The following is a 27391-nucleotide window of genomic DNA, read 5'->3' as shown; positions in this document are numbered from 1 at the left end:
GCAGTGCCGCTCACCGGTCTTCACCATTGACTTTATATTATATATAGACTTCATAATTGGTCTTCACCAAGAAACAAGACACGTCTTCAAAAACAGAGTTGTATCTCTAGGCCTGCTGAGGCTAAATGTCTTTGGCCAATTCCAGTGGCTTGTTCTCCTCAGCCTGCTTTACATGAATGCATCAAAGGCACGTTTATTATGATAGGAACATCAGACAGCATCAACCTTGTTTCAAACACCTCTGTAAATATAATTTCCAATTAACCATATGAATGTCACCCAATAACTCATCAACTCGTCCTCTCAACATAGTAAGTTATATGTCTTGTTATACAAATTGAATGACACTGAGCATATTTTGCTTTCCTTGGAATACAACTAGATTGGTTTCAACTTAACCTCAGGCATTTTCAGGATGTTAGATGGCACTACAGTTAATTATTATGTTGCCTGTTTATTGAGATGTTCTGACAGGCAGATTATTTTGTCCTCTGATAAAATTGGTCATCTCTCAAAAATGTGGTATGACCACATTGTAGGAGTGGCAATTGTCAATCCTTTTCAAGGGTTTGCATGAAAGAGTTAAAAGATAATTCCTCTCATTGTTTGTGAACCCACAAGCAGAACATCTACAAAACATACCACAGTACCACATTTTGAAAAGAGATCTGTAAATGTAGCAAGTATCTTAGTAATACAATAAAGTAACCAATAGGCTACTTGAATTAAAAATCGGACATTCAGAATATCAGGAGTTCACGAGATTTGTTTAAAAACTTTAAGGAGTGAAAAGGTCTGTTCAAATCATACATGGAAACAATTGAAAGCGGCTACAATGAGCCAGTGGGGATTATAACATGATTCATGTCAGTGACTCGGTATTGCACTTAAATGTAGGCTAGAAGGCTGAAGCGGTTTTGTTCAGTCGCAGAGGTTTAATGGCGAGTTGTAAAGTTGAAGTCAATTAACTGTGAACAGGAAGTCTGATGCGCTCATTGCGCAATAAGCAACGTCGTAACTCACACGTTTAGTTTTTTTTAAATTGTGCCCCACGGTTTCTAAATTCTCAAGCGGTCACTGTTATGCGACCTGCATATCAAACTATACCAACATTAAACAGAGAAAAGGGGAAATAATTATCACCATCTTGTAAAACCATAATATAACACACTAATACGAGTCCGTACACGCTTTTATTCTGAAGGCGAACAAACGGAAGTGGCAGTTAATTTGCTGCTACCTTCACACTTCTGTTTCTCGGTCTAAAATCGATAAGTGATTGGCTTTTCTTGATTATTAAAGATTTTTGGAAGTCTAGTAACGGGCTCCCAGAAGGTAAGTTCACAACTATTTTCCAGGGGTTGAACTAAAAATATGTCCCATCATGTGTCGTAGCCTCACTTAACGTTAGCTTTGTAACGTTAGACGTTGGTACAGTGGTGCCTTTGTCTCGTCTCTAACTAGCGTTAGATGATGTTGAAGGCTAACCGTGAAGTGTAGCTAACTGTTAGCTCATCTGTGGTCAGTACCTGTCCGCACTTGAGTGACAGGTAGGTGGACAGCTGCCGGTCTGTGTGCTAGCTTACTGCTGACGTGTGCACACTGGACGGCAGTCTGTACGCAGCTGGAGGACATTAGGCAGAGCGGTTAACGTTGAAACCCTCAGACAGACAGCATTATAGGTGTCCGTTGATAAATGTCATTCTAGGTGATAATAATGAGCTGGAGTGGTTGTCACCTTTTTACAATCGGACTATAAAGCGCATTAAACCTTCAAGGAGATCGGAGGGCCTGTTGACAAAACACCTTTGAAATGCTTATTTCTGATTTGAGAATTTATCCAAATTTAAAACTCACGAGCAGTTGTCTCAAGTATAAGATTTAATTAGGGGTCAAAGTTAATTTGGGGTGCCATGAAATTACTCATCACGGATGACATGTGGCCGTGCTTCCAACACACAGAATGTAAGCATTTATAAGGTATATTCTGTGACTTCAACAAAATAATAATATAAACTGTAACCCAAATATTCTGACATTTTCATTTAATTAATACCATCTTGACAATTTGTTTCATGTTTCGTCAGAGGCACCCCTCCATCTCCCCCCTTTTTAAAGAACAAAATGTAAAAGTGAAGCTGAGTTAAACATCTGCTCAGTTTTTCAGTATTGGTAATCATAGCTTCTCATTCACAGCAGCAGTCTGTTGCAATTGATAGGAGAGGGGTGTGTCATGAAGGGGAAGGGGCCATTGTAAATTTGATGTTTAGTCTGTTTTAATGTAGAAAATAGCAAACAATATCAGGATGACCACACCATATTACAGTATATCCAGTGTCCCTCATCATTGAGATTATTCACTCAGTCTGCACAGTGTACACATTGTTTAGATACTGTAATGTTTTGCTCTTGTCTGCATACAGTGACACTTGTTACTTTACTGGTTCTTTACCACAGGGGTCGTCATGGCCTTGAAAAGGAGAAGGGCGACGTCCCCCTCTAGCAGTGTGAGTGGAGGAGATTTTGACGATAGCCAGACTTCATCGTTAGTGTCTTCAATTGGGAGAAAGAGGAGAAGGACCTCAAACATTCCAACTGTGGATCCTGTAATTTTTTACAAATTTCAGTTTCAGTCTTTCTTTGAACACACTTGTCAGAATTTATGCTGATTAACTGGTTGGCATGGGAAAGGAGGCAGATATGTTTCAATGTTTCATCCTTTGACTTGCAGATCGCTGTGTGTCATGAATTGTATAATACAATCAGAGATTACAAGGACGATCAGGGCAGGATGTTGTGTGAGCTGTTCATCAGAGCCCCCAAACGAAGGTAAGGAAAGGGATGAGTGGTCATATGTGCACATGATTACACCCTGGAATTCCTTAAATATCAGTCGAGGTATTTAACACAAACATTAGATGCAGAACAATTACAAGACCCCTTTTCTTACAGGAATCAACCGGATTATTATCATGTGGTGTCTCAGCCTATTGACATGATGAAGATCCAGCAGAAATTAAAGATGGAGGAGTATGATGATGTTGAACAACTCACTAGTGACTTTCAACTGTTATTCAACAATGCAAAAACATATTACAAGGTTAAAAAAAACAAAAAACTAATTTATTATAAGATACAAATTATTTACAACTCTGTCCGCAGTAAATGACATTCTGATATTTACCAACATGAATATGAATTGCTTGTATCTGTCTAGTCTGACAGTCCTGAGTACAGAGCAGCCTGTAAACTTTGGGATCTTTACCTGCGAACCAAAAATGAATTTGTTCAGCGAGGCGATTATGACGACGATGACGAAGAAGGGTACGATGCACACGACAACCCCGGAGGGTCGACTGAGGATGAGGTGACACTCACTCACATTACTGATAACACAGATTTATTATGACTCTTCATTCAATACACACCGCTAACAAATATTCATCTGTAGGTTAGAATCAAAGGGCCTCGTGCAAGAACCACTTGTACAAACAGATTTGTTCTTAAATGGCTAGAACTTGCCGTATTTACCAATTTTCTCGTATCGAGTTTTTCACTAATGGATTGTACATTTCATTACTTTGAAGCAATTCTGCGTTAGAAAATCATATATAAATTGCACTTCATAATTATGATGACATTATCCCGTTTGACTCTGCAAATCAAATTATAATATAATTAAAAATTGGCTATTGGTGCCATTGTATAACACTACAATATCACTATGAACACCTCAAGCTGCAAAACAATTCAATGATGCACTAATTGATGGTTCATTTGTCTCTAAGGGTGATGTAGAACCTCCTTACCTAAACCGTGTGCTCCCTTGTGTGTGACAGAGTGCACCTACCTGCTTGAAAGAAGTCCTCGAGCAGCTCCTTGATGCCGTGGTCTCTTACACTGAGCCCACTGGCCGTCTGGTCAGCGAGCTGTTTCAGAAGCTTCCATCCAAAATGGTACAAGCACCTTTCAGTAGGACTTTAGTTATTATCAGTAAAATTAGGGATTTGGCTTTGATGTGTAGTTTGCCTTTTTCTTTTAGCAATACCCGGATTATTACGCCATCATCAAGGAACCAATAGATCTGAAAATCGTTGCTCAAAAGATTCAGGTATGCTATTACACCTCCTGCATTAAATATGCACTATAATATAAAAAAATATATATTTATGTCCAATAAATGTGTTTGCCTTCTAGTTGAGCCACTACAGGAGTGTTAGTGCCATGGCTAAAGATGTAGATTTGCTGGTCAAGAATGCCAAAACTTACAATGAGCCTGGATCGCAAGTGTTTAAGGTGAGCGTGTCAATGAGAATATGACGCATATTAAAATACCGTTAGCAGTGTTGTGACATGCAGACCAAATAACCTGCTCGTGTGTTACAGGATGCAAACACCATCAAAAAGATTTTTGCACAAAAGAAGTCTGAGATGGAACACGGAGAACCAATCAAGTCCAGCATTCGTATTAGGTAAATAGGAGACAACACTGGAATCAAGTCGTGTTAGCTTTTGCTTTTAACTCTGTCGCCCTTGTTCTGTCTTTCTCTGTCAGGAATAGAAGGTCTGCCCAGGGAGACCGCCTCTCAGCTATCACCATGGCTCTTCAGTACGAAAGTGACGAGGAAGGCATTCTCTCGGGTACATCTTTACGTCATTGGCTTTGGTGCCTTGTACAATATATTGTTGTAATTGATGGGTGTGTCATTATTTAGTATCTTCTCCTGTGTTTGTCAGGTTCTGTCCACTATGATGAGGGTGAGTCTGAAGCAGAGAGTATGACCTCTAATATGGACATGAGTAATCCCATCTTCCAGCTGTTTGAGGCTGTGCGAGGTGCCAGGAACAGCCAGGGCCAGTTGATCTCTGAGCCTTTCCTGCAGCTGCCCTCCAGGAAGGACTACCCCGACTACTACCACCAGATCAGTCAACCCCTCTGCCTCCTTCAGATCAAGTATGTCAGAGCTAGTACTGATCTGATGTCTTTGCAACAACATTAAAATATAGCTTCATTTTTTTCCCACCCTGAGTGATGTCACCACCTGAATTTAACACAGATTTGAAATGTTGTGACAATTTATTGTACGTTAAAGTGGATTGTTTTTAGATCCCTTTTGAAAGTTAATTAAAAGTGCTCATTGGTGAAAAATAGCCTCTTAGAAAGTAAAGCATTCAGTATTGATTTGAGGGATTTATACCACTTTAAGGTTAATATTTTCAAGTAGTTTTAAATTAATTAGCATAAAAAGCATGTTTTACTGTCACGTGTAATATTTTGGCATAGTTTGCATGTTATACAGATCTACTGTATATACATACAGTAGATCTGTTTATCTATCAAGTGAATTTTAGGTTACCGTAAAAAGTTTTAGAAATGTTAATTAGGTATTTTTGATCAGTGTTTTAATAGATGCTGTGAATTCAGTGTCGGATAACAAATCTACCAGAAAAATGTAATATGTCCTACAACAAGTGGTTTCCATTTATTGTAATGGAAAAGTTTAGTGGCAATAATACAGACATTTGTCTTTTTATACAACCTTTCCAAGCAGAAATCCCTCTGAATCAACAAACACTACTTGGGTTTACACCCACACAGTTTCTAATCCATGTTTCATCATCGATTTGTTTTTATTTTGTTTCACCAACATTCTCTCTTTTTATTTTCTACCCCTACGGCATCACACACTCACTATACAGAACAGTATTTTCTGTGCCCTCCTTTCCAAATGTGAGAGCCCGTAATTCCCCACAGGAACAAGATGAAGAACAATGAATATGAGAGTGTTGAGCATATTGACTCTGATCTGATGCGGATGTTTGAGAATGCCAAACGCTACAATGTTCCTCACTCGTCCATCTACAAACGTGCACTCAAACTCCAACACATTCAGCAGGTCAGTCCCAACTTACACTTTTTGCCAGCTTTGGGGTATTTTAAGAGGCATTGTAGCGATGAGATGTATGTTACCTGTTCTCTCTGTAGATGAAGAGAAAGGAGCTGTTACAGAGAGATGATGACGATGGAGACAGCATGCTCTCCTCTGCCACGTCTGACACCAGCAGCACAAAAAGAAAAAGGTTTGCACTGTTACTTACTCCATTCTCTGAAGCTTCTTGTTTAATTGTGCGTGAAAGTAGAGCGACAGTTGATCTGCATTTGGTTTCCAGTCATAAGAAGAATACAAAGAAAAACCGAATGAAAGCTCTCTTCGCTGCTGTGGCTGAGGCGCGAGAAGCTGGTACTGGTCGGAGGCTGTGTGACCTCTTCATGGTCAAGCCCTCGAAGAAGGACTATCCAGACTACTACAAGGTCATCCTGGAACCAATGGACCTCAGGACCGTTGAGCAAAACATCCGCTCAGACAAGTACATGACCGAAGATGCAATGGTGGAGGAAATGAAGCTGATGTTCCGCAATGCTCGACACTACAATGAAGAAGGCTCCCAGGTAAGATCTGTTTGGTATTAATAATTAACTGTGAGTCTAATTTAGCCTGAGGAAAATGTTTTTTTCTAGTAACCAGGAGCTTTTCCATGACAAACTTCTTTGTTGTGTTCAAGGTGTACAACGATGCTGACATTCTAGAGAAGATCATGAAAGACAGACGCAAGGATCTTGGGCCAGTGACCGATGATGATGACACATTGTCCCCAAAGTTGAAAATAAGTACTTAACTTAACAGTACCTTGTCAGTGCAATGAATTAAAGCTAAATGTGTGTGAGTTGGTTATCGTTAACACACACATACACTTTATTTGATTGCAGGAAAGAACAGCATTACGCTGAAGAAGTCAAAGTACTTAACACCCTTACAGCAGAAGCTGAATGAGCTTTATGAGGCCGTCAAGAACTTCACAGATAAACGGGGTCGTCGCCTCAGCACTATCTTCCTGCGGCTGCCTTCTCGTGCCGAGCTTCCTGACTACTACATTGCCATCAAGAAACCTGTGGACATGGAGAAGATCAAGAGCCACATGTTGGCTAACAAGTACCAGGATGTTGACGCGCTGGTGGAGGACTTGGTGCTCATGTTCAACAATGCCTGTACTTACAACGAGCCCGAGTCTCTGATATACCGCGACGCCCTCATGCTGCACAGGGTGCTGTTAGAGACGAGGCGTGACCTGGAGGGAGGAGATGATGCCCACGTACCTGATGTGCCCCGCCTCATCCAGGAACTAATCCGCAGCCTCTTTGTCTCCGTGCTCGGCCACCAAGACGACGAGGGCCGCTGCTACAGTGATTCACTCGCTGAGATTCCCGCCCTAGATCCCTCAAATCCTGAGAAGCCACCACTCAACTTTGAGATTATCAGGACTAATGTAGATCGAGGGTGTTATAAGAGGCTGGATGTGTTTCAGGACCACATGTTTGAAGTGCTGGAAAAGGCTAGACGGCTGAATAGGTGAGGTGCTGTTGAACATCCTGTACAAAATCAGTCGTCTAATCACCGTTCTTTCGTTGATGTTGAAGGATTATTGTATTAAAGAAAGCTAAAGTTGTGTCGCACAATATGTCTATTACAGGAGTGATTCTGAGATCTTTGAAGATGCTGTGGAACTGCAGCAGTTCTTCATCCGAATCAGAGACGAGCTGTGTAAGAACGGAGAGATCTTGATGTCTCCTGCTCTCAGCTACACCTCCAAACATCTGCATAGTGATGTGGAAAAGGAGAAGAAAGGGAAGCTCCCCAATGAGTTTGAGGAGGACAAAATCAAAAGGGAGGAGGAAAAAAGGGGTATTTTGATTAATATATAATAACGGTCACAGTACATAGAAGTTCTGTCATACGTTGTCTCAGCACATACTGTGGCAATGATTCACCGAGTCACTTGTGAATTCCCAGAAGCTGAGAAGAGAGAGGACTCTGTTGGAGGATCATGGCAGTCTAACCTCCAGCGCACATACAGTCAGGACTGCAGCTTCAAAGACAGCATGTACCACGTGGGAGACTACGTATATGTGGAGCCTGCAGAGCCAAATCTCCAGCCTCATATCATCTACATCGAACGCCTTTGGCAGGACGATACTGGTCAGTCTCATTATTGCAATAATCAGACAATAATTAGTATTTTTTTGTAAGAAAAGCATAATGATATTTTCTTCTGATTTGTATTAGGTACAGTTTCTTCAGTTAGCGTTCCAGTTCAGTAGAACATGCCATTTTTATTGAGAGCAGTTCTAATTCATTCAGTTTTTTTCAATAAATGCAGGTGAGAAGTGGCTGTATGGCTCCTGGTTCTACAGGCCAAATGAAACATTTCATCTCGCCACAAGGAAGTTCTTGGAGAAAGAAGTGTTTAAAAGCGACTATTACAACAAAGCTCCTGTCAGCAAGATTCTGGGCAAATGTGTGGTCATGTTTGTAAAGGTAAAGGCTGTGTTTCTCCTGTATGTTTGTTAAGTGTAGGTTCTGTTTTGAAGCATTGGCCGTTTGAATGTGTATTGAGTGTTGACCCGAACATTTATGGTGTGTGTAATTCAAGGAGTACTTCAAACTTCATCCGGAAGGCTTCAGAGCTGAGGATGTCTACGTCTGTGAATCGCGCTACTCTGCCAAGTCCAAGTCTTTCAAGAAGATCAAGTTATGGGCCATGCCCTTAAGCTCGGTTCGGTTTCTTCCCAGAGAGGTCCCCCTACCCGTCGTCCGTGTAGCATCAATGTTTGCCCCCAAACAAGAGGAGAAACCGCCAGAGATGGTGGATGAAATCAAAATGATAGATGGTAATGTAGACAAGGTAAATGCCAGTTGCTTTTTTTCCATGAGAAATTACAGAATACACGTAAAATAACGCAGACTACTGTCAAGAAAACTGTTTGTGTCTCCAGGAGAGGGAGGATGTTCCAATGGAAATGACCAATGGGGAGCCAGCGTGTCAGTACTATGAGCAGCTCTGCTACAACAACCTGTGTCTGAAAGTGGGAGACTGTGTTTACATCGGCTCACATGGACTTGTGCGCCACCGAGTGGGCAGGTAGAGAACATACATTTCTTTTCAACTGACCATGGGTCACCTCCTTCCCTTCAATCGCTAACACAGGAACTCTATATTGTGTTATGGTTGGAAAATATGGAACACGGCGAGCTTGGCGTAATGGCAAAGTGATGTGGTGGTAATGTGTGTGTTTGTAAATATACAAATGTCTGATTTCCAATGTACCTAATGCAGCTCTTTTATCAAAAACAGAATTGAGAAAATGTGGATGAGAGATGGAGCAGGCTACTTCTTTGGTCCAATCTTCATCCATCCGGAGGAAACGGAGCATGAGCCCACTAAGATGTTCTACAAGAAGGAAGTGTTCCTGAGCAACCTTGAGGAGACTTGCCCTATGACCTGCATCATAGGTATCCTCCTTACTGTACATGTCGAACAAATGTATAAATGTATAAAGTTTCATGTGTGTGGTTAATAGAAATCATTACACATTCACTGAGTCGGTCTTCTTGTTTCACAGGGAAGTGTGTGGTGTCGTCCTTCAAAGACTACCTGTCATGTCGGCCAACTGAAGTGCCTGAAGAGAACATTCTACTCTGCGAGAGCCGCTATATCGAGAGTGAGAAGCAGATGAAGAAGTTTAAGGGTCTGAAGCGCTTTTCACTCTCTGGGAAAGTGGTGGAGGATGAAACTTACTATTTTAGGTAAAAAAAACTTTAACATACTGAATTATCTGTTAATGTTACTGTGTGGCAGCAGGAAAGGAAAGACAACAATCTTTGTTAAAGATCTACAAAAATAACTACACACACTAATCAGAACAAGCCTTTTATCGTCCTGTGTAGGCTGCGTTACGTCCCTGGTTGTGTTTCTTCATGATTTTCTACAGGTGTTTTCCAGTTTATTGAAAGATTAGGGCCAATTTGAAAGGTGGATATATTGCACAGTTTCTTTTTCTTATTGTCTTATCCAGGAAGCTCATAGTACCCCAGAAGGAGCCATCCCCTCTGCTGGACAAGAAAATTGAGGTACTGGAGGCCAAGTTTGCTGATATGACAGATGAGGAGCTAGAGGATCTTGGGGATGATGACGGCGAGCTAGGGGACCGGTCTCGCCCTCGGATGCAATCTTCCATGTCTAGTGAAATGGATGTCATGCCTTACACTCCCCCGCAGGTCAGGGTGGAAAAGTATTCACTCACAAATGTAAATTTCCTCTGCAAAGTAACAAGCATTTATGTGACTTTGAGCATTCTCGTGAACGCTCTCCTGTGTTTTGGTTGCAGTCCACACAAAAACCCATTAAGGGCCTTTCAAAGAAGGAGGGCTCAAAGCGAAAGATCAACATGAGTGGCTACATCCTGTTCAGCAGTGAGATGCGAGCGGTCATCAAAGCCCAGCACCCGGACTTCTCCTTTGGGGAGCTGAGTCGCCTCGTTGGCACTGAGTGGAGAAACCTGGAGGGTTCCAAGAAAGCAGAATATGAAGGTGAGCAGAACTTTTTTGGATTCTAGTCTTCACCCAGTTGTGAACCACATGAAATTCAGACCTTGCGCTCGTCTTTATTGTTTTGCAGAGCGAGCAGCTAAAGTGGCAGAGCAGCAGGAGCGCGACAGGGCCCAGCATCAGACGTCCCCTAGAGCAGGTACCCCAGTAGGGGCACTGATGGGGGTGGTGCCTCCCCCAATCCCCATGGGGATGCTAAATTCCAGCATGACGCCTGCGTCAGGTAACCCCTCATAGATGCAGATGGATCCCCAGTGTACATTAGAAGGCCTACTGGAAGAAGAAGCTGAACTGCTCGACGCATTCACATTTTAAGTTTCCTAATCTCACCCATGTCCGCATGTTTGTGATGCTGCAGTGTTGTGATTTAATTTTATGTTGCATCTAACATTATTTCACTTTACTGACCTTGCTTGTTGTAGAGAATCCTTTATTCTTTACATCATGGGTGACTCCACATATTTGAATGCAGAGCTTGAAGTGTAAAAGTTGAGGATTGGGACTGAAAAGTTAATTAGCACTTAGCAGTAGTGCATGTGCACTAAATAGTTTTCATTGTGTGTTTTTCATCCATTCATATCCATCATAATGATCTGGTGATTAAATAAAAACATATTAACTAGTGCTGGGCACGTTAACGCGTTAATTTCGCGTTAACACATTCATTAATTAACGCCGACAATTATTTTATCGCGCGTTAACGCATTTTTAAAATTTATTATAATTCTTTATTTTTTTTATTTTTATTTTTTTATTGAAAGACAAGAGACAATACATATACACAACAACAAGAGGATGACAAGAACAGTGAGATAAAAGCCAGCAAACATCCTATAGTCAGTCATTTTAGTGCACCTATATGCTGAAATTCACGGTAAACGCATTTAAAGGCACAGATCGGGAGTGAGCAAAGGACTTTGAAAGTTAGCGGAAAGATTAACGTGAGACAACATCCGGTTTCTTCAGACGAACATCCGGTTTTCAGAATAAGATGCCAACAAAGTATGAATTATATTCACATTAAGTATAAAACATGCTACCTGCATCTCGTGAACCAAATGTTATTGCCCTTTTGTTCATATAGCAGTACTTTTAAAATAAAAGTGCGCAATACACTACTTTTGAATTCATTATTGAACTTTGCCATAACAATGCGATTAATCGCGATTAATCGCAAAAAATCCATGCGATTAATCGCAATTAAATATTTTAATCGTTGCCCAGCACTAATATTAACATGTTTCTGCATGCCAAGTAGAGCAAGTAGTTGATGCATGTTTGACTGACGCATGTCGCTGTCTTGTGTTGCTGCTGTCCCTTCCTAAGAACGTATGGTGGGCGCATATAGGTCAGCTATGATGCCCCCGTGGGGCTACGGTGAAGGCATGGTTAGTATGACTGGCATGCCACCACATCTCATGGGTGTGCCTGTCTTTCCTCAACATCTCCTGCCTGTTATGCCTGGGTTCCCTGGAATGCCGTACTTTGGTAAGAGTGCTGTCATAACCACCCCACTTGCCACGCAGTTGCTTCCTGTCTGCCAGTCTGACTTGCTGGAGGGGCTACCTGTACCAATAGGCTGAGGTCCTTAAATTGAGGACTGGTCAGTTGAGAGCACAGAGCCTTAACTGGGGCTCGGTTATTCATCCTCCTCATTACCACTAGACTTGTAGGTAATTATGTCATGGAGAGAAAGTTGGTATCTCCAAAAAATATACCTGATGTTTTATTTTAAAAGTTCATAATTGGCCTTCCTAAGTGTTCTAATATCAATTAAAATTACACGGGTTGATTTCAGTAACGGACTTTGAATTTATTATTTGTAATATAAACCAATATTGAGTGGCCTGCTGCACTTTTTGACTGTTTCTTGATGTTGAATATCCACAGGTGTTAATGGCATGGCAGGTGGAGCAGGAAACATTCATGGATCCCAGGTAATCTATACGGCTCTGTAATCATCTGTAATCTGTGTTCAGAGAAGGATATGAGACTCTTGGAAAACATTAAGAAATTCTTTAGGCTGTGTTCTCCATGAAGCTATTCTAAAACATTTTCAGAAATGAGTGAAATCTAGTGTCAGTGTCTTTTTTTTTTTTGCCTTTCACAAAGTTGAACAGCAGGCAGAATATTTATAAAACATCCAGTCCATCATATGTGACAGTCATATGATGGACTGCAGGTGGTAGCGAGTAAAAGGATACGTGCCGCAGTACATCTGCTCTGCGAACCATCTGCATCCGTTACGTCTTTAATGTAGCCTAGCTGTAGGATTAGTTTGTAGCTTCAAATCCACCATACTAAACTAGTTTCTCAGTTACAGTCACACTTGCAAACAGACAAATGCACACACATGATTACTTTAACTCTGTGTATCTCAATGACGCCTGTGTAATTAATTATTCAGTAAACAACAAACTAAATACAAGTTAATGTCCAGTTGTAAATGTCATCTTTGTTTTATAATGGCAGAGCTTCCAATGAGTCTGAAAACAAAAAAAGCTCAACAAAACAGCTTCTCTGCATTAACACATCTGTGCACCCAGATTGTGTTACTTTTTCCACTTTGCAGTTGTTTAGCTCTTGTAGACTGTAGCACAGTGTCCCTAAAAGATGCCTGAAAGAAAACGTGACGCAGATTATTTATTTTGCTAATTAAATACCTAACTAATATGTGTCAAACTGAACAGATTAAAAAAATAAGCATTTTTGAAAATTCGTTTCACTTAGTGTTTTGAAAATCAATTGAAAAGACTAAATTACAAACTTCCCTAAAATCGTAAAGCAAAATGAAGGTCAAGGGGCCCCTTGAAGGGGTTCCAGACAGACAACATTGTAGGGCCAGCACAATGCCACCAGAATACAGACAGATTTGCTGCTAGATAGGTTGATGCGTGATCTTATGGTCTCCTTAATGGGGCACTTTACTTGTGTTGGCCGCCCCATTCCTTAAATGGTAAACCATGTACTTGAAGCCAACATGTGCAACAACTATGTGACACCTGTGAAGTTTGTCACACACCAGTTGCAGATTGGGGCTTCAATTATGATGATTATGATGTTCAATTATGGCTTCAAGATGTTGTTAATGAAATGCTGTATAAATTTCAATCTAAATCAGAGAAATAACAGATTTCTTATAATATTTTCATTCGATGGAACAGCAGGCTCCACCGCCGTACCCGGGCCAGATTGGACAACCTGCACACCAGCAGCCCTCCACCCCGATGTTTGTGTCCCCACCAGCCAAGTCTCAAAGGCTGCTCCACTCTGAGGCATACCTCAGATACATCGAGGGCTTAACTGCAGAGTCCTCTACCATTAGCAAGTGGGATCAAGCTCTCTCAGGTGTTTGTTTTTTATTTTTTTGAGTGATGAAGTTTACATAAAATGACGATTACACTGGCAAACATGGCTTTGGAGAGCAACAAAAAAGAAAAATTCCTCTTAGGATGCAACACACATGCATTGAAATATATTTTTTACAAACTTATAAAAGAATATCACATATTAACACAACATTCACTTATCCTAAAAGATTCTTAACAAATTAATGTAGACTGGTGAATATCCTCAGACTCATAATTTTAATGTTTTATTTCTGCACTTTCAGTTCAAAAACAAGATGTGCGCCTCACAAAAGAGCAAGAGAGCAGACTACCATCGCACTGGCTGAAGAGTAAGGGCGCCCACAAGACGATGGCAGATGCACTTTGGCGCCTCCGTGACCTGATGCTGCGAGACACACTTAACATTCGTCAGACGCACAACCTGTAACTGCTTGTATTCTGAGCCTCTGCTCCCACCGTTCCTGTGAGACAGGAAGAGGGTCAAGCTCGCTAATGGTGTTCAATTTGTATTGTCGTTTAAAAATGTGTTTGTAGTTATAAAAGCTGCTTTCTGTGTTGAAGCTGGTTTTTGTTTTACATTTCAGATATATTGTTCTAAGTGCATTATTGTCAATGGCTGTCGTTTCGTGATGAATGCCTTCATGCTTTCACAATTAAAATGTGACGAGCTCAGTTTGTCTGTCTTCATTTACCTAGTAGGACCTACTGTATATTATACATTGAATACAATACAATTACCGTTAGAGATGCATCACTTGAAGTATAGTACAATACATGCCACTTGTAAAGAATGTTCAAATGTCTCCGATTTAATTTAAGCATCTGCTAAAAGTGAAAGTAGAAAAGACATTTCAAGTTAACTATATAGCTGAAAGACCTTTCAATATTGAATGATAATTTAAGGTAAAGTTGCTGCACTTGGTAGAGACCAAGCAAGGGGCGTGTCTTACCGCTTTCGCCTGTCATCTGCGCATGCGCAGTACACCGACCGCGCAGTTCCTTTTCCTCCGTACGTTTGAAAGCTGGCACGGCGAGCACGTCTGTGTGTTTGTAGTGGCTCCCCATCCCGGCTGAAATATACTGTAACGGTAAGCCACCCCAATGCTTTAACAGCTAATATATCCAGTGATACGGGATTCAAACTTGACAATTGGGTCATAGTCTCAACATCTTGCGAGTAGCTACATAATGTTTGAAAATTAGCTAACTTTATGGTTAGCACATAACACATTAGCTAGCGCTAGCATTAGCTTGGAGTAGACCAGCTTCTGGATCAGTCTATTTACTGGAAAGTGGATATAGCTGGCCATGCTGCTTTAGATAATATTAAACGTAATGTTTTGATGTAAGACAGTGTATTAATATATTACTTATGTTAAATATAACTATATAAGATCAGGTTATTGCGATATAACGACAGCCATGTGCTTATATTTCAACTTTGAGAAGACGAGAAAACCTGTAAACTGCTAGCTTGGACGTTAGACTGCTGAAACCGATCTGGAGTCAGCGGGGCCAACTGACCTAATGCCAGATTGAGGCTAAGTAGCCTAGCTATGTTAGCTGCTAGCAAGCTAACATCAACCGCAGACTAGAACTATGACTGGAACTAGCTGACAGTCGGTAAACTTAGGTAACGTTAGCAATAATTGCATTGACTTGTTAAATCAGTGCATTTCAACAGTTAACTTTTAATCACGTTAACACGATTTTATAGGAACAAATACACACGTTTTTAGTAACCTTCCGTTAAGTTTGTGTACAGGATTACTCAGCATGAAGTAATCCATGTGTAGTAAGGTAATTAGCCTCTTAACCAAATTGCTGCCTGACATTGGTTTATGTCTTTCACTCATCCACTCGTTGGTTTTATCGCCTTTAGTCACGAGCATGGAACTGAATGATGCGAACCTACAAAGCCTCACCGAGTTCCTCAGGAAAACACTGGACCCAGACCCTACAGTCAGACGTCCAGGTAATTGCATAGCATGAGCTTGCATGTCTTCATTGTGAAATCTCTGCTTTGCAACACCTGATTTCTATTTATTGTTTTTCTTTCTTAGCTGAAAAGTTCCTTGAATCTGTGGAGGGAAACCTGAACTACCCCTTATTACTACTCACTTTGCTGGAGAAGTCCCAAGACACAGTGATTCGCGTCTGTGCTGCTGTTACCTTCAAGAACTACATCAAAAGAAACTGGCGCATTGTGAGTCTCACTAAATAACATCAAGTGTACATGTTGACTCTAGTGTCTTGTATTTAGAAAGTGTTGGACTGATTGGGGCTGTATGGAACAAACCGTATATATAGTAGCATTTAACGTTTAGTACAACATCTAGATGTTATTATTGTTGACCTGTGCACTGAGTTGATTTTTGTGCTGTGTTTTCCAAAGGTTGAAGATGAACCAAACAAAGTCTCTGATCCAGACCGAACAGCAATTAAAGCAAATATAATAAATTTGATGCTAAGCAGCCCAGAACAGATTCAAAAACAGGTACATCCTCAGATGTTGCATTACCTTTTAAAGGATCTGATTCAAAGGTGTAAAGGAAGATGCTCAACCAACCCCCTCTTAATCCTTTGCATTTCCACAGTTGAGTGATGCCATCAGTATCATAGGAAGGGAGGATTTCCCTCAAAAATGGCCTGACTTACTAACTGAGATGGTGACCCGCTTCAGAAGTGGAGACTTCCACATCATCAATGGAGTGCTTCGTACTGCACATTCCCTCTTCAAGAGGTAGAGCTGACTTCTTAATGGTTTAAAATGTTTTAATGATTACATTTGAACTGAATTGTTTATCCCCTCCCTTATTTTTTTTCAAGGTACCGCCATGAGTTCAAGTCAAATGAGCTTTGGACAGAGATCAAACTAGTACTGGACACATTCGCCCTACCTCTGACGGAGCTGTTCAAGGTTGTGATGACTTACAGTTCAATTACTACAACACACGAGTAGGGCTGCCCCCTCTTAGTCGAATAATTGGTTGTTTTGGTCTTAGTCGACTAAGATTGCTTTGTCAATAAGTAATTTGTTTGGTTATTTCATGCTTAATTACTTATTTTCAAGAAACATTTTCTCCTCCCCAGACTAAGCGTGAGCTCCGAGCACGAACGTGTTTATACTGTATGCGCTGTTTGTTGCATTATTCTCCAAAAATGCCAGCGAGGGTACAAAAAAATCAACAGTGAAGAATCAAAAAGACAATGCGTGTAACATAAATATGCCCATATACTGTATGTGTAACCAGTAAAAAGCCAGAAACCAACCTCCATAATGCCGAGGAGGGATTGTAGTTATCTGTAAACTCGTATCACATATTCATGGACAGATGTATTGCCTTTGTACAAGCCCTGTAAATACACAAGTTAAGTATTACATGCTTTATAAAGAAACAAAGGTTGAATATCCTGTAAACAATTAGATTTGGCTGCAAAATATTTACTCGGATGAAGATTTTTAAGAGCGCTTTCTAAAGCATCTCAAAACGAATTTGCCTATTTTGTATAATCACTCCAAATGTAAATAGTTTTTTTTATCAGTGAACTATATGTGACAGTTTAGAGGTGGTCTGCGCCAAGTTACAAAAACTCAGAGGTACACGACCACGTGCGCGCCGGTGGTGATGAGCTTTAGTCGACAAATAATTGCTTGGGTCAAGGACAGCCCTACTTATGAGTTGTTGTATACCATCTGATAAATGTTGATATGGATATGATGACGTTCCAATATGATGTTGTATTTGTAGTTCATTTTCTCTCTTCTTTGCTGTAGGCCACCATTGAGTTGTGTCAGACTCACGCTACAGACGTCAATGCCTTGAAGGTCCTCTTCTCTTCCCTCACACTTATCTCCAAGCTGTTCTACAGTCTTAACTTCCAGGTCAGTTCAATTTTGCATTGTTCTTAAAGGCTTTGCTGGTTTGGACAGTTGCATACAGCTTGAAACAGCTGCTATGTAAAGTGTCCTATATTGAGGACTTATGCTAACTCCATACTCACCATCTCACACATGGCAGGCTGCCATGCTTGCAATACACTGGCAGAGTATGACAGGGAGACACACAGCTGACAACCTTGCAGCTACACCAATTGGTGCAGAGGAGACTTGCTGAGAAAGTGACTGCATGTGTCGACTACAATGCACGCATAATTGTGGCTGTTACCTCTCCCGGTTGGGTGAACTGGGGACTCTGTTGCCTGCTTTGTGTGTACACTGCAGCTGGCGGTAGATGAAAAATTGAATATCAAAATAGTTTTGATTATTTTCCTGTCCGTTGTCTAATTGTTGTAACTCTAGATTTATCAGGTTATCGTTGTAGCTGGGCGGCTTGTAAGGCACTTGAACCACAGCACCCCTGCAATGCAAGATACTAACGTTGTCGGTTAACAGTTAATGATTGGTTAACGAGGGTCGGCCATCGGTCAGAAAATAATTAGCATCCCTATTACAGATGTTTTTGCAAAACTAATTGAAACACTTGATAGCCAATCACAACACTGAAGGGTATGATACATTTGCTCCACGTAGAGATCAAGTCGGCTTCTTTTAGTAATCATGTACACTTTCATCAGAGACGTGCCATCAAATGTCCTCTGTACTATTACACAGGACCTGCCAGAGTTCTTTGAAGACAACATGGAAACCTGGATGACCAATTTCCACGGCCTATTGACTTTGGATAATAAACTTTTACAAACGGCTGTGAGTTATTTTTTCTCCTTTTTTTTCATTCATGCAATACATTTTCAACTGTTGTATGATACTTTGAACCGTTCCGTGCTTTATGTTTGTGTTCGTCTCTTATGACCACTCCATAGGATGAGGAGGAAGCCGGTCTCCTGGAGCTGCTGAAGTCTCAGATCTGTGACAATGCGGCTCTCTACGCTCAGAAGTACGATGAAGAATTCCAGCCGTACCTGCCGCGCTTCGTCACTGCGATATGGAACCTTTTAGTTTCCACTGGCCAGGAAGTCAAATACGACCTGGTGAGAGTACCGATCCACGGCTGTGTTTCTGTGTTCTGTTCTTTTGAAGTTCACTTTCCCTGTACTAGCTGTACACCTTGTCTTTGTTGCAGCTCGTAAGCAATGCCATCCAGTTCTTGGCATCAGTCTGCGAAAGGCCACACTACAAGCATCTATTTGAGGACCAGAATACACTCACTAGCATCTGTGAGAAGGTCATTGTGCCCAACATGGAGTTCAGAAGTAAGTAAATGCTTTGTTCTCATCATCAAATTGCACGTGGCAATGTCATATGTGGTTTGCTGAGTCGGGGCTCTGCTTGCTTGGACACAAACGTTCACTTGTGTGCTGTGTGATACCGACCAGATCGCTTGTTCTGCCTAATTAGGTGCTGATGAGGAGGCCTTTGAAGATAACTCTGAGGAGTACATCCGGAGGGACCTTGAAGGATCTGGTAAATATTTAGATTATTGCTTCTCACCTCCCCTAATGTACATTTTTTACATAAATATACATAAGAATATGTAGTTCCTCCTCTCATTTTGAGTTTGACTGTTGTTTGGGTGTCTCTCCTGGCAATCAACATTAGCTGGACTCCACATGCTCTATAGTTACATAATCAATTGGTTACACTTAAAACATTAAGTTTCAATAGAAGGTTTCCACATAAAATAAATGGACAGGTAACATAACCATGTCCCCCATTGGTAACATTGTACCTCATTGTTTCTCAGACATTGACACTCGTCGTAGGGCGGCATGTGACTTGGTGAGGGGCCTTTGTAAATTTTTCGAGGGCCCCGTCACAGCGATCTTCTCCGGCTATGTCAACTCAATGCTGGGCGAGTACGCCAAGAACCCCGGGGAGAACTGGAAACACAAAGATGCCGCCATCTATTTGGTCACATCACTGGCATCTAAAGCACAGACGCAGAAGGTATTGTTGACTTGAGTATTGAATCTAAAGCTGATAATACACTGAACATTTATAACCACTGTTTGATATGTGTTGAATAATTGGCTCAGTACTTACATTGTCTTTTTTTTTTTTTTTTTATTAGCATGGAATAACACAAGCCAATGAGTTGGTGAATCTGAATGAGTTCTTTGTGAACCACATTCTCTCAGACTTGAAATCCCCCAACGGTAAGAATACCATTTCTCAATATGATGTAGAATTACAAAAAGTATTATGTGTTACAACAGCTGCCTCACTTTAGGTTTGGCTCAGTGAGCTGTGGTGACTAATGTCTTAGTCTCACCTGTCATGTCCCGCTTCACTATATTATGATACAAAATATTGTCCAATGTATTAAATGTATACACATGTATTAACATCACATACTTGTTGTCATTGTAGTTAATGAGTTCCCAGTGCTCAAGGCAGATGCCATCAAGTATGTCATGATCTTCAGAAGCCAGGTATGAACTGTTACTTTCTCTGCAATATTTTCAAATTTCAAAATGAAGACATTAGAGAGCTTCTTCTCCATCCTTTTCCTTCAGCTTCCGAAGGAGCAGCTGCTGCAGGCAGTTCCTCTGCTGATAAGTCACCTGCAGGCACAGAGCACAGTGGAGCACACCTACTCTGCTCATGCTCTGGAGAGGCTGTTCACCATGAGAGGCCCCAACAACACCACACTGTAAATATGGAGCGATGTAGAAAAATAGACTGATATTTGTGTGAACCAAAGCAATTTGTGAATATTGCTCACGGTCATTAGGTGAAAGTGAGCATTTTCTCCATTTTTTATATTTACTAGGATGTGTGAAGTAATCACCAATTCCTAAAATTGGGAACATTGCAAATTAGTTGAGCTTTACTCCAGAGATCACTTCCCCTCACAGCAATGATAAGTACAGAAAGTCTTTGTCCATCTGTAGAGCTACTAAACCCATTACTTTAGCCAATCGTCCTCTCTGTATGTTTTTCAGCATCACGCCAGCAGAGATGGCACCGTTTACTGAACAGCTGCTCAACAACTTGTTCAAAGCACTGTCTCTTCCTGGTTCTGCTGAAAATGAATACATCATGAAAGGTAAACCTGACTCTCTGTCATCTAAATGCTCCTCATGAATGTTTCTGTTATTTTAAGTAGCCTCATCATGTCTTTCTTTTAATCTTTACAGCCATCATGCGCAGCTTCTCCCTGCTGCAGGAGTCCATTGTCCCCTACGTTCCCACTCTGATTGGTCAGCTCACTCATAAGCTCCTCTTAGTCAGCAAGGTAATGCGCACTTTGTTACCATTTATGGATACACATAGATTCACCAAGATCCCGCTTTGTTCAGGGGGATACACGTGTCAACTCAAATCTCGGTCTCCCATTCCCAGAATCCCAGCAAGCCGCACTTTAACCACTACTTGTTTGAGTCCCTGTGCCTGTGTGTCCGGATCACCTGCAAGGCCAACCCCACCACGGTCGGCAGCTTCGAGGAAGCACTCTTCCCCGTCTTCACTGAGATCCTTCAGAGCGATGTCCAGGGTGCGTCACATTTGCCCATAGAATTTATCTACGTGTGTAGATGATGTGCTCGTAAACCCGGATGGTGGCTGAACAACTCGCACTCATCCTCCTTTTTGTCTTCTGTTGCAGAGTTTCTTCCATACGTGTTCCAGGTGATGTCTCTCCTCCTCGAGATCCACTCCAACTCTATTCCCTCTTCCTACATGGCTCTGTTCCCTCACCTGCTGCAGCCTGCGCTATGGGAACGGACAGGAAACATCCCCCCTCTGGTGCGCCTGCTTCAGGCTTACCTGGAGAAGGGAGGTGCCTCTATCGCCAGCTCTGCTGCAGATAAAATAGTAAGTGATGGCAGACCGTGTTGTGTACAACAGAACGTTTTTTACTTTAACGGTGATTGTTTCCCTTTTGGTTTTATTCTTAACATTTATGTATTGTAATATTTATACATTATATTGACTCTTGAATCTCATCATGCTCATCTTTCCCTTCCAGCCGGGCTTGCTTGGAGTTTTCCAAAAGCTTATAGCCTCCAAAGCCAATGACCACCAAGGTTTCTACCTTCTCAACAGCATCATAGAGCACATGCCCCCGTGAGTTGATTATAGTTGTGTTCTCAGTGGATCGTCTATAAAATATTGCACCTGGTGAAATGTATCTTGGTTAAAGTCATGGCATGTTTTGTTAACTTGAGCTGTTGTTTTTGTTTTTGCCAGAGAATCTATCATTCAGTACAGGAAACAGATCTTCATTCTGCTGTTCCAGAGGCTCCAAAGCTCCAAAACCACCAAGTTCATCAAGAGTTAGTACAATCATCTCGTAACCAACGTTCGTGTTCTGTTCCGAGCTATTGAGCTCTCGAACATCGTCATTGACGGAGCATGTGCCTTTAACTGGTGATATCAGCCGTCATAGTGAAAATGAACGGTCTTGTGATGCCGTTATTCTGTCTTTCTCACAGGTTTCTTGGTGTTTATCAACTTGTATGGTGTCAAATACGGAGCCATTGCACTTCAGGAGATTTTTGACAGCATCCAGCCAAAGTAAGTGTATTTTGAATACAAGCCACGAGAGTTATTGAGTGGGTTAGTCATCTATATGCATATTTATTATGAGTGATAGTTGCCTGTGATGATGCTGGTGTCTTTCTCCTGCCTGCAGTAGAGTAACTATTTCCTGATCCCAATGCTTTTGTAGGTCTCTAGTGTATCTTATGTGAGGGCAGAAGACCGGTGGTGAAATGTACAGTTTTAATCCTGATTGCTTTTTGTGTTGCAGAATGTTTGGTATGGTGTTGGAGAAAATAATTATTCCAGAGGTACAGAAGGTGTCTGGACCAGTTGAGAAGAAGATCTGCGCTGTTGGCATCACAAAAGTCCTGACTGAATGTCCTCCAATGATGGACACAGAGTACACGAAACTCTGGTAAGAGTCAGTCTGAAAGAAACACAACCATTGTATTCCTCTTTTTCATGAAGTTACTTGGTGAAGACCCCTCACACACCCTCGCATCAAGACACTGTGGGAGTGTACACCTGTGTTTGATAGATTTGGTGTTCCCAAAATGTTGCCTACAGCTACATGGCAGAAACGCTCTCCTGATGCATACTGGATGTGTTATTTGTTTTTTTTGTCCTGAGTAAACTTTAAGCAATGATTTTGGTTTTAACGTGTCTGTTCAGGACCCCTCTGCTCCAGGCGCTCATCGGTCTGTTTGAGTTGCCAGAAGACGACAGCATCCCGGATGACGAGCACTTCATCGACATTGAAGACACACCAGGCTATCAGACGGCATTCTCGCAACTGGCCTTTGCCGGGAGGAAGGAGCACGACCCGATAGGAGACTCTGTCGGCAATCCCAAGATCCTGCTGGCTCAGTCACTCTACAAGCTCTCTACTGCCTGCCCGGGAAGGGTATGTTAGACATGTGGGGAATATTTAGCACATTTTGCCAAAAGACATGTGTGGTTATTTTCTTTCATTAAAATGAGACATGTTAAGATGATTGCGTAACTGCTGTGCTCCGGTGCAGATGATGCAGAAAGCAAATGAGTGATTCCTGCTTCTTGTCTCCATTTTTTATTTTTTATTTTTGGTGCAGGTTCCCTCGATGCTGAGCACCAGTCTGAACGCAGAGGCCCTCCAGTATCTGCAGGGGTACTTACAGGCAGCCACTGTGCAGTTGGTTTGAAACGGATGTGATGGTATTCACCTAATAAGGAGCCCACAATACACTGCAGGAGGCCTGAGGTCACATGACAGATCCTGCTTCAGCTGAATTTGGATCTTAACAGATTTGCTTTGACTTGACAGTTTATGATGGATTTTTAAGGGTTTTTAAAGATGTGACCAACGCTTGACCTAAAAGGATTTGGATATCAAGTTCCAATACAATTGTCAGTTTATTTCATAAATAGCAGCAGCAGTATAGTTCAACAGTATTGTGGAACAGCTGAACATCACAATCATATGGGAGGGATTTCTTTAACGCTTCTTTTTGTATGTTTGAATTCCTTTTTATGCTTCTGGAGACTTCAGTCTGTGGCTCAGACATAATGCATCATATATTTTCTGTTGCATGTTATCGTCTAGTCTTTATTTCAAATGTTTGTTATTGTGAATAAAAAGAGGCACTTGTATAGATCTGTTATCATCACAGCCTCTTTTATATGAGAATAATGAATCTTGGTTTGTGAGTCTTACTGGCTCTTCGGCCTTCAGTTCAGAGGTAATTCACTAACTATCGATGAACAAGAAGGAGGAATTTGCTTTTCATGTAGCAAAAAGCCTGGCTGCCCTCCAGATCCCGTTATGGTTCTTTGTAACCAACCATACTGGGCTCTACCTCCACATAACAAATGAATATATTAAGATAATACAGTGTGAACCTTTTGGCATCTGCATTGGTCCATAAAGTTATAAGACAGACTGACGGAGGTCTTAGGATTTGATGTGACCGTTGGAGCTCTTCAGTTCCACATTCTTGATGAAGGGCAGCATGCATTTGTCACCTCCCATGAAGCGATATGTTGCCAGATTTGCCTCCCAAGGAAGTAATCTACAGAAGGGAAGGAAGGAAAACAAAATAAGTCCAAAGTTGATTTATTTGTCTTGATCCCAAAATATTACTCTATTTCTCCTCATCAATAATGGCCATAGCATTCACTCTATAATATACTCACGCTCGTGTCAGGAAGGGGATGTACATAATGCGAGGAATGCAGATCATTTGCTGTTCGGCTAAAATGGCTTTCATGGACTGCTGTACGGTGTAGAGAGGATCCAGAGGTGGAATTAAACTCCGAAGCTCCTTCCTGGTAGGTTTCAAACAAAAAAGTGGAGACTATAGAACCTATTTTTCCTGTTTTTAATAACTACAAAAGTTGAAATGATGAATGGTGGCTTCTCACCTGATTTCACAGCCTGCAAACATCCCAGTGTCTACAATATAAGGGCAGACTAAAGTGGTTTTGATGCCGTCCATGTCGTCTGCGAGCAGCTCGTGCGTCAGTGACTCGTGGAAACCGACGGCTCCAAATTTACTGGCACAGTAATCCTGAAAGATTGAATACCAGCATTTCTGTTCTTTAGAATGGATTGTTCTGGGATTTGTCTGTTCAGTTTGTGGTTGAAGTCATTAATCACGTCCCGTACCTCTACACACGCAGTGCTGAATAGTCCGAGAGCACTGGCAATGGTTACAATGTGACCGTGGTTCTTTACTTTCATCTGAGGCAGGAAGGCCTTTGTCATCTGTTGGATTATGAAAGTTGATTTTATTACAACAGAAATAAAGGTTTAATAAACTGATCGGCATCAACCTGAGGCAAGCCCTTCAAACACGTAGCAGCCTGCCATTTGGCTACCACAAAAATACAAAAGATGCCAGATACATGGTTCCCACAGGTCCTTGATATCACTGAAGGTTTGAGGGGACGAAATCAAGGCCCTGAAAGTGGGAAGGGGAAATGGTTTATTGAAGGTGCTTTAATTTATATATTGTGTGCGAGAATAGAAAAGTGTTTTTTCAGCTTCTGTAAAGCTAGTTCTCACTTTACAAACAGTAGTTAACCTTGATCTGTGTCTCAAACTATGCTGTTGGTTCCTTAGATTTAGAGGAATTGGGCCAGGAAAGTCATTAGAAGGTCCTTGAAGTTGATGTTTAAGAAGGTGTGGCAACCCTGCAAATATTACTCAAAACTATTGGGGATATCTGCAATACATATCCAGTAATCTATTAAATGTTAAAACAGGTTGCCCGCTGACTGCCATGTCAATAATATTGAGTTCACAATAAGTGTATTTGAATGTTGCCCATTGCCAATTGTGGAAAAGACTGTTTTTATTACCGGTGTCTTATTTTTAAAACCACAAAGTGATCCACAACATGAACCTGTGGCCTCATAAAGCTAGATTACCAAGGGGGCAACTGTTGAAGGGCTTCAAACCCTGAGGTTTGTACAATAGGCTGTGGTGCAGCTGCCCAACGGTGAGACATTCCCCTTTACCAGATCAGGTGCTGCATTAGAAATGCTTTCACTAAAATGATCACCCACTCACTGCATGCCTGTTGCTGATATCTTGATGCTTGGTGCTAATGAGCTTACCCGTGTATTGTGTGAGCACGGGACTGAGGCCTTAAGAGGATCAAGGGCGGGCGTCACATGTCTTTAACTGGTGGGCTCGCGTGGGCTCCTTTGATTCTGATGATGAGTGTTTGGGGTTAGTGCCACCTACTAGTAACCTGTTAACCTGAACACATTCAACTGTCATTAGTGTAGTGGCATAGTGTAGCTCTGCGGCAGCACAGGCTGCTCCGATCCCTTCACACATCAGTGCACAAATACAGACCCGGGCCAGCGGGGAGGACTACAACGAATAGATGTTACGTAAGTCATGACAGGATAGATGATGTTTACTGTGTCGAGCAAAGGTGGAGTTTTACGCTTTCAATTGTGCGTAAAAAGGTGCGTGCGTCAGTCTCACCCAAAACAGCGCGTGGCAGTTCACCAGCAGAGTCCTCTCCAACAGCTCGTCGGGACAGTCCAGCAGCCTGCGTCCGGCCACCACGCCTGCGTTGTTGACCAGAATGGAGACATCCCCGACCTCCGCTCTCACCCTGTCCGCAGCCTCATAGATACCCTGACGCTTGGACAAGTCCACCGTGTACGTGTGCACCTGAACTCCCAGCTCCCGCGCCAGCTTGGCGGTCTGCTCGTTGGCAGCCGTGTTGCAGTCCCACAGCACCAGATGCGACCCCTCTTTGGCAAACTCCAGGGCGAACAGTCGACCCAGCGCGCCCCCGGACCCCGTTATCAGACAGAGCTCTCCATCAATGCACTTCAGCCTCGGGCGTAGGAAAGTCTGGATGACGGCACTCAGGATGGAGTAGGTCAGGTCAATGAGCATCAGCACCAGGTCCACTATAAAAATCATGACGGTCCAGTCCTGTAAAAGAGCCAAACAAGCAGACCTCCAAGCGTTTAAGGAGTTGATTTTCTCTCTGTGACGCGGGATTGGACGGTCATTTTATATAACTTGTGTGTGCCCGGATTAGGACGCTGACGGATGGTGGCCACCAATAGAAAAGGCTTTTTGTCTGATGACCAAGGAGCTGTCTGACTAACCCGTGCACATTCATGACAAGCTCATAAACAGTGGCCGAGGCAGGGATTAAGAAAACACTCAAATCCAGAGTCAAACAGCATGTAACGCCATGTTTTATATCATTAAACTGAGGGAGATGTATACATTTACCAGCATACTAACATTCAAGGTTTGTTTTTTTCTTCAGTATCTGGAGTAACTTAACATATTTTTTATTTAACCAATAGCTTGTTATTGGAAAGTCGGTTCAGATAAATGCTTGGCACAAACACCTTTAACACAAGCAGCGGCCTTCTTCCCATACACTCACCACCCCCGAAGCTTTGGTTTTATACACAGGAACCCAAGTGACAATAAATACATTCCAGGTGCACACTTTCATGTTAATGTAAGGCCTTTTTCTGTGCGAAGGGTAGGTTCACATTTTTAAAGACAGTCGAATACTGCAACTTTAGAAAACACTTTAATTATCTAACCTGAACCATAATGTATTTATCTCACAGCAAAGGATCTTCTCACAGATAGTATGGAGAGGAGGAATGATTACAGTGAG

At 41.8% G+C, this 27391-nt stretch overlaps 3 protein-coding genes across 5 annotated transcripts; 2 read left to right on the top strand and 1 right to left on the bottom strand.

Annotated features, from left to right (window-relative positions):
* The first annotated feature begins 1230 nt into the window (after positions 1-1230).
* Positions 1231-14467, top strand: LOC142970492 (protein polybromo-1-like). 3 transcript variants are annotated; one of them, XM_076110734.1, is made up of 30 exons: positions 1231-1335; positions 2458-2606; positions 2732-2829; positions 2953-3100; positions 3218-3367; positions 3840-3956; positions 4043-4111; positions 4198-4296; positions 4387-4472; positions 4556-4641; positions 4738-4954; positions 5756-5897; positions 5987-6081; positions 6172-6451; positions 6565-6670; positions 6770-7409; positions 7531-7742; positions 7851-8036; positions 8218-8375; positions 8491-8742; positions 8834-8979; positions 9193-9350; positions 9461-9644; positions 9914-10115; positions 10226-10427; positions 10516-10668; positions 11772-11933; positions 12336-12382; positions 13613-13793; positions 14059-14467. In XM_076110734.1, the coding sequence occupies exons 2-30, from the start codon at positions 2466-2468 to the stop codon at positions 14220-14222; spliced, it is 4881 nt and encodes a 1626-aa protein (XP_075966849.1). In that variant the 5' UTR covers positions 1231-1335; positions 2458-2465; the 3' UTR covers positions 14223-14467. The 3 variants fall into 3 exon arrangements, 2 of the variants coding, with proteins under 2 accessions (XP_075966849.1, XP_075966848.1); XM_076110733.1 differs by lacking the exon at positions 11772-11933 and having other exon boundaries at positions 10516-10584; positions 13610-13793; XR_012959281.1 differs by lacking the exons at positions 6172-6451; positions 6565-6670; positions 6770-7409; ... (12 more) ...; positions 13613-13793; positions 14059-14467 and having other exon boundaries at positions 5701-5897.
* Positions 14468-14793: 326 nt separating this feature from the next.
* Positions 14794-23872, top strand: cse1l (CSE1 chromosome segregation 1-like (yeast)). Its single transcript, XM_076110691.1, has 25 exons — positions 14794-14883; positions 15678-15770; positions 15859-16001; positions 16191-16292; positions 16393-16538; positions 16625-16715; positions 17574-17681; positions 18411-18503; positions 18620-18787; positions 18880-19009; positions 19155-19220; positions 19501-19703; positions 19828-19912; positions 20127-20188; positions 20273-20409; positions 20702-20805; positions 20897-20994; positions 21102-21252; positions 21364-21572; positions 21727-21824; positions 21948-22033; positions 22193-22274; positions 22510-22656; positions 22914-23145; positions 23333-23872. The coding sequence occupies exons 2-25, from the start codon at positions 15686-15688 to the stop codon at positions 23420-23422; spliced, it is 2916 nt and encodes a 971-aa protein (XP_075966806.1). The 5' UTR covers positions 14794-14883; positions 15678-15685; the 3' UTR covers positions 23423-23872.
* A 299-nt stretch (positions 23873-24171) lies between these two features.
* Positions 24172-26728, bottom strand: LOC142970463 (retinol dehydrogenase 10-like). The gene is made up of 5 exons (XM_076110692.1): positions 26218-26728; positions 24886-24984; positions 24642-24787; positions 24414-24545; positions 24172-24289 (listed from the first exon to the last, which is right to left on the bottom strand). The coding sequence occupies exons 1-5, from the start codon at positions 26665-26667 to the stop codon at positions 24172-24174; spliced, it is 945 nt and encodes a 314-aa protein (XP_075966807.1). The 5' UTR covers positions 26668-26728.
* Between the last annotated feature and the right edge of the window lie 663 nt (positions 26729-27391).

Source organism: Anarhichas minor, unplaced genomic scaffold (assembly GCF_050575085.1).
Source record: "Anarhichas minor isolate MPS153535 unplaced genomic scaffold, ASM5057508v1 ptg000043l, whole genome shotgun sequence".
In the NCBI taxonomy this organism is placed as follows: domain Eukaryota; kingdom Metazoa; phylum Chordata; class Actinopteri; order Perciformes; family Anarhichadidae; genus Anarhichas; species Anarhichas minor.
The sequence above is the reverse complement of the archived record's forward strand: the minus strand, read 5'-3'. Positions and strand labels throughout refer to the sequence as shown.